This window comes from Ochotona curzoniae, unplaced genomic scaffold (genome assembly GCF_017591425.1).
Source record: "Ochotona curzoniae isolate NIBS_2020 unplaced genomic scaffold, NIBS_Ocur_1.0 contig_1274, whole genome shotgun sequence".
Taxonomy (NCBI): Eukaryota; Metazoa; Chordata; class Mammalia; order Lagomorpha; family Ochotonidae; genus Ochotona; species Ochotona curzoniae.
The window spans coordinates 1-22001 of NW_024465023.1; the positions used below are offsets into that span (position 1 = coordinate 1).

The 22001-nt window shown below is 37.4% G+C and overlaps 1 protein-coding gene across 2 annotated transcripts in view; it reads left to right on the forward strand.

The window, feature by feature from the left end:
- The first annotated feature begins 10554 nt into the window (after positions 1-10554).
- GLRA2 (glycine receptor alpha 2) overlaps positions 10555-22001 on the forward strand; it is a 112343-nt gene continuing 100896 nt past the window's right edge. The window contains exons 1-2 of one of the 2 annotated variants that reach the window (XM_041001117.1): positions 10555-10618; positions 18461-18684. In XM_041001117.1, coding sequence (XP_040857051.1) covers positions 10616-10618; positions 18461-18684 — 227 coding nt within the window. In that variant the 5' untranslated portion in view covers positions 10555-10615. Of the gene's footprint in view, positions 10619-10712; positions 10777-18460; positions 18685-22001 lie in introns of those variants that run through there. The other variant, XM_041001127.1, reaches the window with a different exon arrangement.

A 22001-nucleotide genomic window follows, 5' to 3' on the forward strand; every position in this document is an offset into this window, starting at 1 on the left:
TTCATTTTTTTTTAAGATTTATTTTTATTATTTTTTCATTGGAAAGGCGGATATACAGAGAGGAGAGACAGAGAGGAAGATCTTCCGTCCGATGATTCACTCCCCAAGTGAGCGCAACGGGCCGATACTATGCCGATCCGAAGCCAGGAGCCTCTTCCGGGTCTCCCACGTGGGTGCAGGTTCCCAAAGCTTTGGGCCGTCCTCGACTGCTTTCCCAGGCCACAGGCAGGGAGCTGGAAGGGAAGCGGGGCTGCCGGGATTAGAACCGGCGCCCATATGGGATCCCGGGCGTGCAAGGCAAGGACCTTTAACCACTTGCGCCACCGCTCCAGGCCCTTTTGTTTCATTTTTTAAAACCAAAGTATTTCCTGCCTAATTGTTGAAATTGTCAAGATGAACTGGATGCAGCAAGAGCTGCCTCTTGGGTGTAGACATGTCTGAACCTGCTTTATGTGATTCTTAGGTGCCTCACCCGGCCAGTCCCATGTTAAGTCTTTTCGCCTTGGCACCCAGTTAAACTTGCTCTTGCACTTGGTAGGGTAGCCGCCCTAGCTGCAGGTGGACTTGTGCAGGTGGCAGGCCTCGGAGCCTCAGCAGCGGCACGCGTGCACATCTTGGGGAGCTTCCCGAATGACAATGTTCCCTTGGGCATCTTCCCTCTATGGCCCTGGAATCTCTTTTTATTTCATTTTTATTTTGCATGATACAGTCCATAGGCTCAGGGATTTCCCCTTCCACTGTCCCCAATTGGCCTCAGCCCCAGTGTTCTCCCCTATTTTTTTTTACAATAGTTTAGCCCTTTAGCAACAGTTACAAGTCCATCATTCTTCTATTGAACTGTATTGTAGGCAGCATATCTACCTACATATTAGGGTCGTCTAGAGATACTAGTCACATCACATTAGGGCTCACTCTCCTGACAGCATTCAACCTCATTTATCACTTTAAAGATCTTGTCTCCAAATCTTGCATTCTTAAAGTCTAGAGGGTACGTTACTTGCTTTTTGGAGCACAAAATTCAGCCCTTAACATTGTTCATTACTGTCATTCCTAACTCAAAATTTCCGATGGAAAAACTAAACATTGCATTGATCAAAAACATTGCAGCCCAAATTAAAAAACTAGAGACACTAAGGGAAAAAAGATGAACATAGAATAGGTTGTCCAAAGCCGCGAAGTAACAGCCGGGAAGTTTCTTAGGGAAAGAGAACATTCAAATTCAGTTCTTTGGCAAGTTTAAAAAGGCTTTACAGTCTAATGCAAGGGCACATACAGGGCAGATATGATCAAACCCTAAGCTGCCCCTCGGGTTGAGCCCTAGACCCATTTTAAGTCTGGCTAAGTGCTGAGGAAATGCTCTAATACAGAACCAATCTTCAAAAACAGAAATGTGTTTCAGGTTTGTTCCATTAGTTGCCACTTTTTTATGTTCTTGTGTCAAAGAAAACCTATTCCTGTGTACTTCAGCACAAGCCAAGGAAAAAAGATTTTTGGTAAATGTGTATGAGGTGGAAAATTACCATTTTTGCAAAAAAAGTTTCAGAAAGTCACCAAATCAAATATAGTTCGCATACCCAGTAAACTTTACAGAGGGAATATGGCTTTCAAGGTTACCACAGTATAACTTTCAAATGTCCATTGTTCAACAAAAAACTATAAAGAAACAGTAACATATTATTGACTCAAAGGAAAAAATAGAAATCACACCTCGGGAAGCTGAAATGCTATATTTAATAAACAAAGACTTTAGAACAGCTAGCTGTCTTAACTATGCCCAAAGACTTAAAAGCCAAGAAAGAACAATTGAAGGAAATCAGGAAAATGGTATGTGAATACTCAGAAAGAAATTATAAAAAGCAACCAAACAAAAATTGTACACATGAAATTTTTTAAAAGATTTATTGGAGAATCAAGATGGCGGAATAGGGTAAGGACACGTTTAATCAGATGGAGAAACATTTAATCAGGATGAAGCAGAGAGGACATATTTCAGGAAATAGGAAAGGACAGAACAACAGCAAAGGGGTACCTGGAGACTGACAGACACAGGAAAGCAGCGGGCACAGCAGTGTGGTGTTGCAGTGAATGATATTCCAACACGGCGATCTAAACTCCACCAGCAGTCAGAACTCCACCAGCAGCCAGGTGGGAAGGGACTTGCACTGGGAGCTTGGGAGGTGAATCCAGACGGGGAACTGTCAGTCCTGCTGGTCCGTTTGCTTTGACCAGGAGAGAGACAGAGCAGCAGATCTCAGATGGGCAGTGTGAGAACAGAGTGAATTTCATAGCCCAGTCAGCCCCCTAGAGCTGAATTGGGCGCCATTTTGCATAAGGAAGAAAGGCAAGGGAAAGGACTGAACATGCACTGAGCTGGGAGTGAACTCATTTCTGACTCGGCGAACTGCAACAACGTGGCATTTTATGGGTTCTATCCGGGGTATGTCTGGGTAGCCCTCGGATCTGACGACCAGCAGTTCAAGAACTGTTGTGGTAGCACGTCGGGCGCCATTTTGTGCATTGTGGCAATAGCTTTGGGACTTCAGGGGACAACAGAGAATTGCGCATGTGCGGAGCTCGCGAGAGCTTGCTGAGGTCCCGCAGGAAAATAATACAGACTGTGACATTGTACCGGTCAAAAGAGGTCCGTGTGGCACCCAGACCTAACGTCCAACAGGTTCCGACAAGATCAGCGCCACCAGCAACCTAACTAGATAGGACACTTGGTGTCTCTCTTATCCTGGAACCCACTCCAACCAGAAGAGGGAGAAAGGTTGCAGAGACAACAGTGCAGCCTCAGCACGGTATCACTGGAGGTGGAGAGTGGTGAGCCAAGAGCTGGGGCTGTGGAGACCATGGTGGATATCTGACATAAGAACCCAGACCTGGAACTCTCTGGAGTTTGTGGCACAAGTGGCTGCAAGCAAAAAGTTGTGTACCAACTGCAATAAGTAAAATTGCATTGTAGACCTGTGGGTCACACAGCTTAGAAACCTGCCCCAAGAAGAAGACTCTGCTAACCAGAAGTACAATGATCAAGAGCAAAAGAAGAGACAAAGGCACAATGAATATTACTGAGCACTCCCCTGCAAAGGAGCAAAACCTTATGCCAACCTCAGAGTTAACTGAGGAAGACATCGAGAAAATGGGGGGGACACAGAATCCATAAGACTCATTTTGAAGATTCTGGTAAAAAATGAGAAGCTCATGCAAGAGTTCAAAGAATTTAAGGACGCAGTAAAGCAAATCAAGGCTGGTATATCAGAAATTTAGAACACAGTAGAGCAAATTACAAGTACAGTGGAGAGTCTCCAAAATAGAATGAAGCAAGCAGAAGAAAAAAATCTCAGAATTGGCAGATATCTCCTGTCACCAGGGGGAAGCAAACAAAAAGCTGGAAGCAGAGCTGGATCAGGCCAAAAAAAGTATTCAAGAATTGAAAGACACTACGAAGAAGCCAAATATAAGAGTTATGGGAGTCCCGGAAGGTGCAGAAAGAGAAGCTGAGTTTGCAAATGTATTTAATGAAATAATCAAGGAAAATTTCCCTAATCTGGAGAAAGAATTGGGAAACAAGATGCAGGAAGAACACAGAACTCCCAACAGGCTTGATCAAAAGCGATCTTCTCCAAGACACATGATTATCAAACTCTCTTCAATTGAACATAAGGAAAAGATCCTTAAATGTGCACGTGAAAAACATCAATTGACATATAAAGGAATGCCAATTAAGCTCACAGGAGACCTCTCACAGGAAACTCTACAGGCCAGAAGAGAATGGAGTGACATATTTCTAAAAGAAAAAAAATTGTCGGCCTAGGATAACATATCCAGCGAAGCTTTCTTTCATCTTTGAAAATGAAATAAAATTCTTGCAGAGTAAAGAAAAGTTAAAAGAATTTGCCTCTTTCAAACCTGCCCTACAAATGATACTTCAAGATGTTCTCTTGACAGAGAAGAGGAATACCACCTACCAAAACCAAAGGCAAATGGGAAGAACATCCCAGTAAAATGACAACAGAAGACTAAACCAATGAACAACCCATTCCTAAAATGACAGGACCAAAGTACCATCCATGTATATTTAACTCTGAATGTAAATGGCTTAAGCTCAAACATCATAGATTAGTAGACTGGATTAAAAAACAAAACCCATTCGTTTATTGTCTGGAGGAGACACACTTCAACAAAGATCAGTGGAGACTCTATCACATGGGTTTTGTTGTTTTCTGTTGGTTTCATCTCTTCAAAACACTTTCTTCTGATTGGATCATTCAATGACTCATAGATCATACAGTGGCTTCATTTCTTCAAGAAGGTTCTTGATTTTCACTTCTTTAGCTACACGTTGGACATTTAATAGCATGTTGTTTAACTTCTTGGCGTTGTTAATTTCTTTTTTCTCTTGGATGTTGATTTTGTTTTGTGGCTCTTTATTTAAGGGTAGGTATAGTAATTGTGTAATGGAGACTGTCATATCTAGTAACATGTCATTTAACTTCATGGCATTATGAATTTCTATTTTTCTTTCTATTGTTGATTCTGTATCATGACTTTTCATTTAAGGGAATGTACAGTAGTTATGTAATGGAGACTAACATCCAGATGTGAGGATGCAGTGTGGTCAGCATCTCTGTTTTTCAGACAAAGATGGACTTACAGTGAAACTGTTTATATTATATTTTGACAATAGGATTCTGGACTCTCTGCCATTGTCCATGCCCGCAATGATGAACATATGACTGAGTATGAAGAGCTATGTGTTAGTGATGATATGGAGGAACTGGGGGATGGGGGGGAGGGAATTGGGGAGGGGATAAGGGAATATTTAACTGTATCATAAAATGATTGCAATAATAATAATAAAATGTAAAAAGAAATTTAGAAAGATTAAAATAAAACTTATTATACATGTTAAATTAAAAAAAGATTTATTTATTTATTTATTTTATTGGAAAGTCAGATATACAGAGAGGAGGAGATACAGAGAGGAAGATCTTCCATCTGATGATTCACTCCACAAGCGGCTGCAACAGCCAGTGCTTTGTCGTTTGAAGCCAGGAGCCAGGAGCTTCTTCCAGGTCTCCCACATGGGTGCAGGGTCCCAAGGCTTTGGGCCATCCTTGACTGTTTTCCCAGGCCACAAGCAGGGAGCTGGATGGGAAGTGAAGCTGCCTGGATTACAACCGGTGCCAATATGGGATCCTGGGCATGCAAGGCGAGGACTTTAACCACTAAGCTATCGCACCGGGCCCTACACATGAAATTTGTAACATAAATGCAAAATTCACTAAAATAAATAAATAGATTTGATCAGGCAGAAGAGAAAGGAGCAGACTATTCAAAGTATCAGTTCTAGAAGCAGAAAGGAAAGAAAACGGAGCAACGAGAACAGAGTATAAGGTGGCAATGAGACAACATCAACTACATTACCATGCACTTTAGGAAGTTCTAGAACATAAAGGATGAAAATAATATTTAAATAGAATAATTGAAAAAAACAGTAGCTTCCAATATTTGGGGAATCCAGAAATCCCAGAAGCCCAATTAGTTTCAAGTAGGATAAACTCAAAGATACGTTTTAATCAAATTATTGAAAGCCAAATATTTTTAAAAATTTAAAAGCAGCTAATAAAATCACCTTATTACATGCCTGGAATTCCCACGAAGATTACCAGCAGATTCCTTGGCAGAAGGTTTTGAGGAGCCAAAGACAGCAGGATAATGTGAAATACTGGGGGAAAATTTTTATAGCCAAACAACTGCCTTTCAGAGAAGAAAAATGGAAAGCTGAAGACAGCCACACTAGATTTACCCTATAAGAAATGACAAAACAAGTACTCTGAGTTGAAATTTTTAGAATGTTATATAGTAATTAAAGTTTTATGGATTGATAAAGCTCCCCAGTATATAAGCATAAAATATATTTACCAGTAAAATATAAAATATAAAGTGGTAAACTGTAGTATTTGTTTATAATTCACTTTGCACCCCTACATGATTTAAAATGCACATTCACATGAAAATTATTAGTCTATATTAATGTGCACAAAAAAAGATACAATGTATGACAACAATTATATAAAGAGGAGAAAATGGAGCTGGATATAAGTTTTCATATTTTGTTGAAGTTAAGTTGGCATGATTTTTGTTAGGTTATTAAATCAAACTGGGATGTTAAATGTAACACTTATGGTAGCACAAGAAAAACACCCGAAAAATATACAAAAAAAAAATGAAATGAGAATTCAAAGGGCTCACTACAAGAAAATCAAACTAAACACAAAGATATTTATAATAGAAGAAATAGAGCCACCAAGCAATTATAAAAATGCTATAAAATATTTGTAAAGCAAACACTGAAATGAAGAGTCTTTCTGTGTCAGCAATCACTTTAATTTCAAGTTGTTTCAACTCCCCAGTCAAGAAAACATAATTAAGCAGAATGCATAAAACATGCTATGATCCAACTACATGTGATGTACAAGAAACTCACCTAAGATCCAAAGACATATGTACACTGACAGTAAAACGATGGGGGAAAGAATATTCTATAGAAATAGTAACCAAGAAAAGATGAGGTATGTATACTATTACCATAAAAATGGGTTGCAAGTAAAATAAGCCGTTAAAATAATCAAAGGATGACATTACATATTGATAAGAGTCCCATCAATGAGAAGGACAAAACAACTCATAACATGTGCATCAAACAAAATTCCAAAATATGTGAACAAGACATTGTTAGAATTAATGGAAAAAGCAAACACTTCCCCAACAAGAGTTGGGAAACTTGACTACATTATTTTCAATAAAAAGTGCATTGAGAGATCAATAAGGAAAGAACAGTATAAACCAACCAGACCTAACACACATGTATAGATGCTTCATTACACAACCACAGGATATACATTCTTTTCAATGACTCATCACAAATTAAAAATCAATATATTCCAACAGACTAAAATTACAAAAGTACAGCTTTTGAAACCATAGTGAAGTAAAACTTGAAGACAGTAATAGAAAGGAAACTGGAGAATTCACAAATATGTGGAAAAGTACACCTTTCAATGACCAATAAACCAAAGTAGAAATAAAAATGAAAATTGGAGATGAATGAAAACAGAAATACAACATTAAAAAAAAGTATAGGATCTAGAAAACGCAGTGCTCAGAAGAAAATTTACAGTGTAAATATCTGCATTTAAAAAGTAATCTCAAATCAGTAACTTCACTTTTTACTCAAGAAATTATTAAAGCAAAGTAAAAACCAAAGCTACCTGAGGAAGAAAATCACCAAGATAAGAGTAGAGCAAAGCAAAATAGGTGATAAGAGTTTGCACATCAAGCCCCATACTTAGGGAGCTTCTATTATTAGGATAACTCCATTCGCCGCAGGCATGCTACTTCTGTATTTTAAAAAATATTCTTAAATAATGCGATTTTTGCCTGTTTCAAACTTGGACCTTGGGAAAATTAACTACCTTTGTGCATTGGGTTTTCTTATATAAAATTGCTGTTATGATAGCACCTACTATTAAAGAATGAAATGAGACACTGCCAGAGTAAGATTTTAATATCAGCATCAGTTCTTACTATATGTAAATGCCAGTTCCTCATCCAAAGCATGACTTATTGGTGCATGGATTTGGCCTAAGAAGATACTAATATCCCTCATAGCAGTTCTTGGGTTTGAGTTTCAGGTTCCACCCCAGTTCTAGCTAATGGGCATGGTGAGAAGCAGTAGGTGATTCCTCAATTAGTTTGTCCTTACAAGCCAGGTAGTACACCTGGATTAGCTTCACAGCTCCCATCTCAGGCCTGTTACGGGAGTAAGTCAAAGGATAGAATCTCTCTCTCTCTCTCTCTCACTCCCTCCCTCTCTCATTCTCTCTTTCTCCCTCTCCCTCTGTTCCTTTCTCCCCATCTTTCTCCTTGTCTCTCTCCTCTCTCTCCTTCCTTCCTTTCTCCCCATCTTCCAAATAACAAATATTAAAAGAATTCTCATTTAAAAATTTATTTTCTAAGACTTTACATAGAAGTGCAAACATTTTTGCCTAGAATTGAGGAAGCCAGATGCAAAGAATCAAGAAACACACAAACATGTGTAAAATAGCATCATTATTAGCAGGTCATGCAGGAGTGAGGATACAGTATCCTGCCAGGCAGGGCAGCAAAGTGGTTGCAAGCTTAGGCTTTTGAAACCTGAATGATGGGTCTCAGCTTTTCTAATTAGAGCAGCATGACATGAAGCAAGTTACTTTACCTCTCTAATCCCTAGTTTTCTCATCTGCAAACATTTACTAGAGATGAAAAATAAATCCTCTTTTATAAAGGATGGAAATAGATAATTTCTAATGTACTTCACACAATGTCATCATATATGGTAGCTGCAAATATTTCAAGTTCCCAGAATCTATTTATGCTGCCATTTACCAGAAAGGATCTAAGCATAGATGTGATGGTAAGATCCACACTCTAAAGCTTCCGGGTTAGTGGAGCAGGCTGGACAAACAGACAAAAAAGACCAAACCTTATGTTTTCAAATCCCTCCTTTAAAAATGGAATTTCCCTTTTTTTGTGTTTCTTCCTCCCCGTCATTAATTTTTTATTTCTCTTACATACAAGAATTCATGAAACTTTCCACTGGATAGTTTGCAAGGAAGTGTTTCTTGGTGAAGAGAGAAAAAATACACACAATTTCTTATAATTTGCCTCTGTTGCCTAATTTATTTCTTAATAGAAAAAGAAATTTTTGAAACATTTATAGTGAAGGTAGTGTGACTTTTCTTGCACCGTACGCATGGAATGCACAAAATTTACATTAATAAAAGTTCAAAAAGTCTGAAGAGATTTACTTATTATTTATTTGAAAGACAGAATCAATCTTCCATCTACTGTGATGGCCTCAGTGGCCATACCTGGGCCTGACAAAGCCAGAAACCTATACTCAATCCAGGTCTTCAATGTGGGTATCAGGGGCCCAAATACTTGAGCCATTCTCCACTGATTTGCAAGTACTTTAGCAGGAACCTGGATCAGAAACTCAAATGATGTTTCATATGGGATGCCAACATTGTAAGCAGATTATCCAACTGAGCCACAAGGTTAGCTCCAACAGAAAAATAGATTCTCAGTAAAATAGAATTGTGCAACTAAGAAGAGGTTGTTTTGAGTAACAAAAAGATAAGTACCCAAAAGTCAGGCAGAGTACAAAGTGACTCTAGAGAAGAACTCACCATGGAAGAGTATAGAACATGGTGCTCAAATGAGGCCTCAAGCCAAACTCCTCTTTACCAGCTCTCCTAGCTTCTTGAATTCTGAGTCCCCTAGGTATTTCTTGGTTTTTTTTTTCTTTAAGATTTACTTATTTATTGGAAAGTCAGATATACAGAGAGGAGAAACAGAGAGGAAAATCTTCCATCTGATCACTCACTCCCCAAGTGCGAGCAACGGCCGATGCTATGCCGATCTGAAGCTGGGTACCAGGAACTTCTTCCAGATATCCCACATGGGTGCAGGGTCCCAAAGCCTCGGGCCGTCCTCGACTGCTTTCCCAGGCCACAAGCAGGGAGCTGGATGGGAAGTGGAGCTGCCGGGATTAGAACCAGTGCCCATATGGGATCCTGGCACGTTCAAGGTGAGGACTTTAGCCGCTAGGCCACACCACCGGGCCCCCCTAAGTATTTCTTGCAATGGGTTGCTGAGCCTTTGTCAAATGAAGAGACTAATTTGCCCTGGAGAAAGGAATAAGGGACTAGGTGGTTCATGGGAGTATTTTCTTATTTCTGAATGACTTAGAGGAAAGTGCCACAAAAGTAATAAATACATTCTCCAGGAAAATATGATGCAGGGAAGCATCAGTGATTTGTCTCTTGATGAAAAGCAAGAATAAAGAGCACAGGTCAGTATACTCAAACTCAACATGCTCTATACCATATGGACCAAGGCAATAATATAAGCATTAAGTGGCATTTCTTTGTGTTTATATCTTAAAATGAGTTAATTTTCTATTTATTTATATTTCTTACATCACTTTAAAAAAAAACTGGAAGTCAAAAGGAATATAAAGAAGAAATGGAGTAAATTCAGAGGTGTCAAAACAAAAATACATAAACCACTATTGTACAAAAGGAGGCCCATCTTCCTGACCCATAATAGAAAATGCAGCTCTGTTTTAACTATATAGCCACCATATCATCACCATGGAAAAATCTCACAGTTGATGCCTACCTAGTTGACAATCCTAAGTTCAAAAAAAGCCATCATTCATAAGGCTATTTTGATAGCAACTTAAAGCAATGGATTGAGTTCAACTGTCTTCAGTTTATATTTTCCAAATCCCAAACTCTTCAGGCTATGTTACCCATTGCTTAACTGTCATCACCCAAAATAGTAATTGGAAATGTTATCATTATATGCCGCTGGATACATTTCTTTTGCAATCTTGCCATCATTTTAATTTTATTTACACTTCTAGCCATATCACAAATGTTAATGGGGCTGTATTTTTGTTTCAATGCCTATTGCAATATTCTTATTGCGTTCTGCAGGTCCTCCAGTAAACGTTACTTGCAATATTTTTATCAACAGTTTTGGATCAGTCACAGAAACCACCATGGTAAGTGCTACAATGCCACTGGCAAGAGAAAAATGTGACTCAATTATACGATGACACAACCTGTCAAACTTTCTATTGTTCAACTTGCAGGGCCTCCTGTAAATGTTACCTGCAACATATTTATCAACAGCTTTGGGTCAATAGCAGAAACTACAATGGTGAGTGGGACTGAGCATTGAAGCCATCGGGTGAAGGAATGGGATGTTGGATTAAAGGGCACATTTCTGAGATACTTGCTGAGTGCCAATTTCCAATGTTAGTCACCTCTAAAATGCAATGTTTTATATGCCCTCATTTTGGGTAATCTCTTGCCAAGAGACATAATAGCTGATCTTTCACATATAATGGAAGTTTTACCATAGTTAAACCTCCCTGTGGAACACATTTAAGGACGAATTTACAGTAACACTCAGACACACACATCCGTGTGTATACATGTGTGCACAATTTTATTAGTAATAGAAAGTAGTCCCAAGTCTACAGCAATTATATAATATCTGTGTCTTTAAAAAAAAACATGGAGATAATACCAACGGCTCATCATAGATTGCACACAAACATCTTTTATACATGTGGAAATGATTCCAGATTCCATAAAACCAACCAAGTTTCCTGATAACAGTCACGGTCATGTGCACGTGACATGACCTATTGAGATCATTAGTTTTACTTCACATGGTAGCAGTCCATAGTATGGAAATTACTCTAAGTATTTTTGTCCCCAGCTTGTTCTAAGTCCTAAATCAATTGGTTGGTTCTAATCTGCATGTCTCTGAAAAGCATACAGTCATGTTATTCTGAGACAAAAATAAACATAACTGAGCTTGACTAATTAGTACAGTGGCTGCAGGGCTTAAATTTTTCAAGTAATAAAATAATGAGCATAACACCATTGAGAAGTACAAACAGTTCCTTTGTCTTTTGAATTTCCTCTTCAGGACACTAGAACTATTCTTAACACATTAGTACATTTTGTAGCATCCTTGATACTAGAAATCATTTACAACTCATCACTCCTTTTCACTGGCAAAATTAGACATAATGCAACTCCATTGTCAATTCTAATGTTACTCTGGAGTAGTGTTGTCAAGAAATGCGGTTTTGGGTACTTGGCAGGGTATAATGCATTAAGGGTTGCACCTAAGAAGACAGTTTTGATAGGATTATTGAAGGGCTCACAAGAACAGCTAAGCATGCAAAGAATAACACAACTTTGGACTTGGCATTCAGCTTCTACCTCTCTCCCTCTGATTCTTTGACTCTATCTTAATAAGAGAGGGGAAAGCCTCCAAGAGCCCAAATCACTGTCACCAGCTTTACACGATGGCATTCAATGACAATATTTGCACGACCTAATGCTGATTGCATTAATCAAACTCCTGGGTTGCTTTGATTAAATCTCATCATTGCATCTTACTCAATCAAAAATGTAAATATGTACCTTTTCAATGTTCATTAATGCAAGAAAAAACTCAACATTTAAGGAGATGAAAATGGAAACCATGAATAGTCTTATTTTCCTCTGCCCTTAACAGCTAATGAAGGTATTTAATAAATGGGCTGCTTAAATGCTTCCTAGCCACTTATTAAATACCCTTTGTCACATTTCCTATCAGAAAATATGCAAAGCGTTGCTCAAGGGTAACATCAACAGACTGCTTGTTCCCTGCTGTGTAAGACAGATTGAATTGCATGGTTAGAAAAGTGATGTGTAGTGTGCTTCTTTTGACGTCTTAGATTTTGATGTAATGATGAACTTTATCTAACCTTGAAAATGTTTGCCTCAATTATCATTTTATGTGAAACTACAAAAATATTTTAAATGCTATCATGTTTACATCAAAGAAGAAAATCTACATGACAATCAAATAAGGAATTATCAAACTTTTTCTGCAAAAAGTCACACAGTAAATACTTAAACCTTTGAGAGAAACATAAAAGACTGACATATGTAGTTGTGTGTGTGTGTGTGTATAACAACAACTATAATGAACAAATGGGTGTAGTTGTTGTGCTCCAGTAAATTTTTATTTACAAAACAGGGTCAGGGCCAAATTTGACCCACAGACAACTTGGCAATCCAAAATCCAAGATCTAGGTGTTTAAATAGCCAGTATTCAAATTCTCCTAAGGCCTTGAAAGTTGCTGCAATGAGGAAGGTGTGATCTTTAAGATACTCAAAGCCCTGTGTAGAACTCCATCTGATATATGCCAGGCCAACATGGTCTGTTTCTGTTGAGGATTCTATTTGAGTTAAAGACTGCTGACTTCTGGTATCCCGTATGCTGGAAAGACCTCTCGGCTCCTTTTTAAAGGTTCAAAATCTCACTTCTGAGGGTTTCACCCTCTTGATATAATCACCTCCCAAGAACCCCCCCGCCCAATCTACTAATCACATCACAATGGAGGTTAAGAAATATTCAGAGTGTCATATCTCAAGCATCCTTTACCCAAATTGTAAGGTTTTGCTATCTATACATTTACCAATATTTTACAAAATCTGACTCAGAAAAATAGATTAAAAAAAATTAAAGACAACCATATTCTTCCTTGGAGAATAAAACCTTAGGACGTTGATTCATGTTTTCTGAAGATACTAGTTTTGTTTTATATACATTTTCTAGAATAAATTTTTCAATAATACCTAAGAATTTTGAGTTTCTAAACATGTTCATTTTTCTCTCCTTACACTTCACTCTCATCCCATTACATGAAGCGCATTACTGAAAGATTCAGTTTGGGGAGATTTTACCAGATGAGGGACAATGATGATCTGTTTCGAAAAACTCAATGTGACTCTCCTTTGCTGCTACTGGTATGCTCTTCTTATGATTAATAATATCCCCCTAATTTATACAGACTGAAGGCTCACATACAAACCCAACAACAACCTCACTCCTTTGATACATTGGTATAATATGTGTACACACAGGACAGAGTACATTTCTGCTACCTTAAGGAACAGTTTTATGGAACATTATAATGATATATATTATTCAAAGTTTTTTCATTCATTAAGAGACATGGGGATAATTCAGCACGCATTGGTGGTTGACACTATGTTAAAAATATATACTAGAATAAATTAGGAATGGTACACAGTGTTACAAGGGATACATGACAGAAGAGCTTATATTCCATTTTGAGAAAGTCAGTTTACCATTTCTTTGCATTTTTCTTTCTGGCCCTCTTTGCTTGTTTGCTGATGGCAAAACAATTTACAGAACAGAGAGTGTATCTGCAATGTTCATTTTAGCTGTCAAGGCATGGTCTGATAATATTAGTAATCTCAGGAAAGATCAAGTGTGTGTGCATACCAGGTGCATGTAACTCTCTCCAAAGCGAGGCCAACAAAAATGGCAAAGACACTCTCTTTCCAGGTTCCAAGTGACAATGAGAACACGTGAGGGAATGGTGTGTGAGGTGAACCTTCAGATGCTAGAATCCTATGCGTGCCACAGCAACAGATCCTTCCCTTCTCAGCTAGGAGGGGAGCTGAAGGCATAGAAAGTGTGGCCATCTACTCTTCAGAACATAGCTCTGGCTCTCCCAAATTCTGCATCAAAAGCTAAATTCCATATGCTTTGCTGGTTGTTGTAGCAGAGCGAAAAATAGCTTTACCTTCAATCTGAAATCACATTCCTGTGGGATTTGAAAAAGATGTTACAGGCTCTCATTAGTATGTGAGTTGTGTTACAACCACTGACAAGAGACTATGTGCTTCCTTTCATTCTATGGCTATGTAAACAAGTCATAAGAAGGAACCAACTTATCAGGAACAGCAAGAAGCCACATTTCTTATTTCTAACTTCTTAAGGAAGAATTAGCAGTGTACCATAAGCTTGGCAGTTTTAAAAACTGATACGTAAAAGATAACCTTGTTCTCGCAATTAGCAAGGTAATGTTAAATTGTGACCTCATCATACAGAAATCGTCCATAATTTTAAGCTCAAGGCCAACTTTCCATATCAAATCATCCAAGAAAATAAAAGAATGCTACCCACCATTTTTACAAGAATTTCTAGATGCAGCCTTGATTTTAATGCAAGATATGCTACATAAGATATGCTACTTATAATAACATGTCATCACAGGCCTAGATGGACTGTCACATATATAAAGTAAGATATGGAACAAACTTATACTATCAGAGTTGCTGCAATTCATGGTATACATTTTGTTTCTGACTCCTGAGGTGGGTAAATCTGTTATGACAACTCTTGGAGGGTCTGCCAAAGAGAAAGAAACAAATAAATAAACCCTCACAATATGATTTCTAAAGTTACAACAGCCAAACCATCATAGGACAAATTTCAACAAACAAAATTTCAACAAACAAATTTTCAACAAATAAAATTTGGAGATTTGATTGTTTAAAAAAAGCTAGCACAGGCTCAAGATTATATAAACTTTACTGCAGTAAAGTCAGAGGTAAAGCAAAAGTGTTATAATAGACAGTATGAGGAATCAACCAAGCATATGATAGATACCTTGGAACATACTTGGACTGAGCAATGTATATACACAGAAGTAAGAGAGAAATGGTGTAAAGTTTAATAGGAATATTATGGACAGAAGCAGTCTATCTATAAATGCTAATATAAATATAATAGTTTCAAGGTAATTCAATTTAAGAAGATAACTCAGTTTAAAGAAGCAATCTTTTAGTGTGAACAAAGAATTAGAAAACATCAGAAAAAATGAAAATGAAATTCTCAAGTTGCAACAAAAGAATAATATAGAATGAAGGTAACTGAATCACTTGTTTTAAGTGACTTAGATATAATTTTCAAAAAATTAAAGATATATATATGTATGGAATGTGAATATTTCCATTTTCTAATCTAATGCCCAAATAGCTGATAATAGAAAAGCAACTTTTAGTGCAAATATGTCATTTACCTGAAGCAGAAAATGTCCCTATAGAGAGACAGCAGTGTAAAAGAAAATTGAATATGCACTTAGGTATGCTTCTCAATATTTACTTCCCTTTTAATATTTTAATAAACCTAGAGGCAAAAACAAAGGCAAAGAAAAAGCTAAAGAACAAACAACTATCCTCTTGCATCTTTGGAATAGCATGAGAGAATAATTCTATCTCTAAATAAACAAAATCAAGACATAGTTAATCCATATGTGTCCATGTGGCATTAGACAGCCTCAGTCCTGGACAATCTGCTTGCTGGGTTAGCTTCTTCTCGGTAACTTTGTATATCCTTTTTTAATCTAAATGATTCTAGGAGTTTTTTTTTTTATTTTGGAATATTATATATCATTATAACCTGAATGTGGATACATTTTAATTACTGTACATTAAAAAGTGTAAGCATTTAACACCAAAAACACTTATTTCATACACTTGTTATAATTGTGGCATAAAGTGTAATTTTTCCTCAAAGTTTTATATTTATTTTTGCTTAAAAATAAAATTTGTTTTATTTACTGCTGTAGTAAGATAGATGAATTCTTTTTAAAGTTCTGATATTATGAGAATATATTTCATCATTTCTACATATAATATTCACAGTAGAAACCTGTGACACTAGAAAACACCGATGAGAAAACAGTTTTTTAAAAGATGAATACCAACTGTGGAAGTCTATGAATATACTAAGTTTTTCTTAAAGGTCATTGTTTTTCTACTGTATGATACTAATGTAATATTCTCTAGAGCCTTTCAATATGCATCATTAATTCTAGCAAGGTTTGTAAGGGGCCTTCGTAGGGATTTGGCTGCCCAATATTCTCTGGTTGAACATGACCGTTTCCACACTAATATTAATTCTAGGGATAGGGGAAGGTCATTGGCCTCCCAGTGGCCTAAGACAGTAAACACATTCATTTATTATTTCCAGTCGTTATTACCTCCCAGACTTTCTTTACCTCCATAAACAGGCTAAGGAATGGGAACTTCTTTTCTGTGTCCTGGTTAAACAGACACACAGTCACCTCACAAAAAGATCCCTCCTTAAGGAAATAAAAGGCAGTAGGTGTCATACATGGAGAAGCTGCATTTCCTCCCTCAGGAAAGCTTAAGAAAATCTCAGAGTTAATATGTATAGTGCATAGTTGTATGTAAATTGGATTATTCTATAGTTAATAGCTCCTTTTTTGATTTTCAAAAATTCTCATTTTTTCTTCAAACCATAGTTCAAAGTTTCATGTAACACCAGCTCCCCAGAAGTTCCTAGACTGATAATCATCTCTTTCCAGTTACAACCTTCTGCTCCCTTTGCATAATTCCTAAACTGTGTGATGAGAAATTAGGAAGTTCTATCAGTCACTTGGTCTACTCCTTGCAGGGGTCAGTGAACAAAAGAATGGGATGGAAGCCTGGCTAGACCCAAAGGGCACCCTCTTGAGTCAGAGAACTTGCTGTGCAGATCTGGTATAAGCCTATGTAATGTTTTCAATGGAAAAATTACACAATGGAAAAGCTCAAGTTTAACTGGGTTTCTAGGATCAATTGGTAGTTTTTAACTATGTGGTTACTAGGCTTGCTTTCTGCTGCACTGGATACTCTTCCCAGAGCTGCTGACTCTAAAATGCTGTAGGAGCATGACCATCAGGATGACTGCTTGCACAAAGATCCACACGACTTGGAAAGTTTAGCAAATGGTCAAAAAGAACTGGATTGAAACTCTTTTCCATATACCCTGAGATGTACAACTTGACAATTTTTTCCCCTTTTAGCCCTGGAGGAATTAACTCAAGCTGGCCAGCCTTGGATTATCTTCACAGTACCTGGTAGAAAGGACAACTATCCCTGGAGCTAACGAAAATTTCTCAATGTGAGACTTTTGTGGGTTAAAACAGAGAAGTTCTCAGGCAAGCCAGGACAACATCATCATCATAGTGAGTTAGTTACATAATGTCAAAATACAGGTGCCAAACATGTGAACATGGGGAAAGTGAGAATACAAAGATAAAGAGAATAAGAGTAAATGAATAGATATCATCATAAATGACCACAGTATCAAGAGTAGACAACTATCAACTCTGAAATCATAGTCTCATCTGACTAAAGGATATGCATGAAACCTCAGAATTTAGATTATCCAGTGAAGCAGTACTAAAGATCTTTGAATGAAAGCATCCAGGAGAGCAGTCACTACCCCTAAGTTGACTCATTAATATTGGAGGAAATTCCCACACCAAATGGGAATGCCTAAGGTATGGCTATGACTCCCACAAGGGGGAGAACCTTTGATAGTGGTGCTCACACTGAGAAAGCATAAAAATTGTTTGGAGGAAGCATAAAATTGGTGAGTTGTAGACACAACACATTCAGAGAAAATGAAATATTTAAGAATGCTTACCAAGTAATTATGAGGGAAATATTTTGTCAATGTGAAACATCTTAAACAATATTACTCTCTATCATGTCACCATCTCATAAGAAGTCCAATACCAAAACTGCACAGTGGGTTTTGTTCTGTCCAGAGCATCTGAGCAGAGACTGAAGATGGTTTCTATTCTGATTTGGAAAATGAGTCTAATTTGTACTAGGCCATAACAGGCTGACTTTTGTACTCATTGTTACCTCTTCCATAGCTAAAGCAGCTTGAGTTTGTATTAGTTCATCCCAGATGAATAGTTCCAACACAAAAATTTCAACCATTGCTCTACTGGTGTTCTAGTTGGAGTGAGTCTTTCTTTCCCTTTGTTTCCACTCCTAATAGAGAAGTATGTGGTTTATTTTGACCAAGATTTATATGGCCTGATTTACCTATAATCAGTGCTGTCTGTATTCAGTAAGAGAGAAGGGTGAAAAACAAAAACAGATGGCCTACTTATGTCAAGGTAGGTAAGAAGTAACTTTTGTGAATCACATTTCTATAGGACTATCGAGTGAACATTTTTCTGCGACAACAATGGAATGATTCACGACTGGCATACAGTGAGTACCCAGATGATTCCCTGGACTTGGACCCGTCCATGCTAGACTCCATTTGGAAGCCAGATTTGTTTTTTGCCAATGAGAAGGGTGCAAACTTCCATGATGTCACCACTGACAACAAATTGCTGCGGATTTCAAAAAATGGCAAAGTGCTCTACAGTATCAGGTAAGCCTCCATAGGTTGCAACTATTCACTGTTCCACTGTTCTGTTGGCTAATTCTACCTGGTTCCATAGGGCAGAATTATAAAACATTTGATAGTGCCAGAAATGCCCACAGTCTCATAGGCATGATTCTTTACAATAAAAATGTTTCTGGTAGGATGGTGGTTCAGTGATGACAGGTATGTAAATACCTGCACAGGTGTGTTTTTTGGTGGTTTCAGTAGAAGTACAGCATTTTCAATTTCATCACAAAATGTAAAAATTCTCATTTGCAATGTTCTGCTATTTTGTAACTTTCAGCCACACTTATAAAATGATTCCATTGTTCAGCATGGACATTCATAGCACATGTGTTCTGGGCTGGGTGAGTGGAGACCTGGTTCTAACCTCAGCTGATCTTCTAACTTCACATGACCTTGATCTTCCAATTTGGCTTGGTCTCACAGCATGGATAGTTGTTGAGATTCATTTTTACTTTCATATTCACGCAATCTTCTCCAGAATCTTTATTGTAACAGGCTCAAAAAAGCCTTTTTTTCTGAACTCTAATGGAAAAAAACTCTGTGACTCTGCCAGGCTGTTACTTTTCCTTGCTTATATTTTGGCTATGTCTATACACGAGGATAGCATAAGAACAGGGATTTTTTTTTAAATAAGATAAATGTAGAATCAAACCTAGGTTTGGGCACCAAATTATATAACTTATGATGCTCAGTTACCTTAACTGAAAATGAGAAACATCACATTTATCTCTGAGTATTCTTCTAAGAATGAATTATGGAAACATCAGCAAGTGTTTTCTGGGCAAGCTAAGCTGGCCTTGTGACATCTGCTATGTCTTTTTCACTTAAGATCAGCTATAGATAACATACAAACACTTGGGTGGTGCTGTTGGGCTTCAATAAAACTACAAAAACAGGTGGCAGATGAGATTTGCCCAGTGTCTGTAATTTTCTAGCATAGATACACAGAATCATGTCAATGAAAATAGAAACTAGCATTTAAAAACTTTCACAAAATCCACATTCTTTTAAAATAGTATGCTCTTTGAACTAAACAACTCACTTTTGCCTCTTTTGTTACATCTTCCAAATGTCTGGCAATGTACTATGTAAGAGTTAATTAGTTTACCAAGTAACTATTGACATTTTAAAGGTCCTCTGTATAATCTCCCTCTCTCTTAGGTTACTACCCTGCCCCCCCCAAAAAAACCAGACAGCTAATATGCTTGTAACTAATTTTCACATATTTGCATACTTACCAACAGAATATCGGCACTAAACTCTACTATTTGTGTAAAAGTGTGTCAGTATATGTGTGCATGTATTTTACTTCTTATACCTCAATAATTTCACACTTGCTAATGGTTAAAATCTCCAATGTTTTCTGAAAATGCAAGAGACTGATAATCTGTAAAAGGTGAAAGTCAATGCTTGAGGAAAAAAAAAAAAACAGGAAACATTTTCCCATTGCCTACTCCACTTTTAAGGAAACATGGAACATTCTGCACGGTGATGCATTTGTTTAGCACTAGCTGCAGAATCGGGCATGACCTAAGCTGATGTGACCTGATGAAATGGGACATATGTAGAGCATGGTGCTGGGAAGGAGAGTTATAACAAGCAGCATGGGTCTCAGCTGCGGCAGCTCAGCCTCTGGGCCTTGGGTGGCTGTAAACACCTGGCATCAAACACTGCTGCAAGCAAGACAGGGGTGGTGCGTCTTACTGCTTCCTCTCTTTGCATTTCACAACTGCAAAGGATAGAATGCTTCTGGAACCTGGATCCAGAGCTATTTCTTCGACTCTGGTTCTGGACGACAGTGTTTTACAGGCTCTGAAATGTGCTAACAATTGTTTTTTGATAGAGCAGAGTTTGTCCTACAAAAGACTGATTAGACTTTTTCTTGGCATACATTCATTAAAATCAGAGGAAAAATCCTTGGGGCAGGATAGCTGGAGATGTCACTTTAAGGAAACACAAATTTTTGGCAGATTTCAACTGCAGAGATCTACTTACTTGCCTGGAAGTATTTTCAATGAGCCAGTCATTACTTTGCAACTAAAGATATAGAGCTTCCTTGTCCTGGAAGGGAACCAGTCTAACTAGAAAAGTGGGTGCATGATTAACTGAAATAAACAGGAAACAAGGAAGAGTGGCTCTAATTTTGCAAATGAATTGTACAGCACAAATATTGTTAGCATTTTGGGATTGGCACCCACATTCCTAAATTACTGGACTTAGTTTAACTGGAAGTCAAGGGAAAACTAATGCTAATATTCGTTGGATTCGTTTCAATGCATTAATATCAACGTGAGGACATCACTGGATAATGGTGGATAAAATTAATTTAAAAACCAGAAAGTGAGCCTTACTGGAGAAAAACAAGCTTATCCATGACACTTTTGCTAATAATTGATTGCTTCATTTACATCCTATTGCTTCAGAGACTTTTCTGTTGGAATGCTAATTTTATAAAAAATATAGCAGTAGTCTTTAAAATTTGAAGTTTTCTTAGAACTATCCAATCCAGCACCCTTGTTTTTACTGGTAAGAAAAAGGCTTCTTTCAGAAGTTACTTGAGTCAAATAATTAGGAAAGGTAGGACAAGGATCATGGGTTTGTACTTGTATTTCAAAACTGATATCTCCTATCTTATATCACTTTGTTTATCCCAACTCAGTCCAAAGTCAAAGACAACTTCAAAGATATATCTTTTGGAACCAACTGTTTTACAAGGATTATTAGAAGAAGATATAAAAATGAGAAGATGGCATGTCTTAAACTTTATGCAAATATCTGACAAAACTATATTCAAACTGAAATGATTTTCTTTTAATAAGGAGATCTATTTTATAATTTTATATAGCATATATTGTTACATAGTATATCTACTTCTTGTTTGTTTTGTCTCCATTTGTTAATTATGTGTGCTAAATGCTATCCTGGTTACTTGTGATACTATGGGAGACTTAGACTTTCGACACGGCATAGTATGCGTCTCTGGCTGCAATTTTACTGTGTAATTTCAGAGAATTTGCTACTTCTCTGGACTTCTATTGTCAGCTTTGAAACAGAGACAATTTATTTATGAGCATTAGTAGAAAATGGTGTATGCTATATAGCTAAACACTCAAGATGGCATTGCCGTCAATTCTAGGATTCTTAATATCTTCTTAAAATCTAAACATTGCATATCCTGTTCTAGCCTCTAGGACAAAGAGTAACTGACCAAGGTAGATCCCTACAAATTTGAAACTTAAAGAATTCAACATATGCACAATTTGGATATGAAATTATATATGGCAGGACTTCTTAAC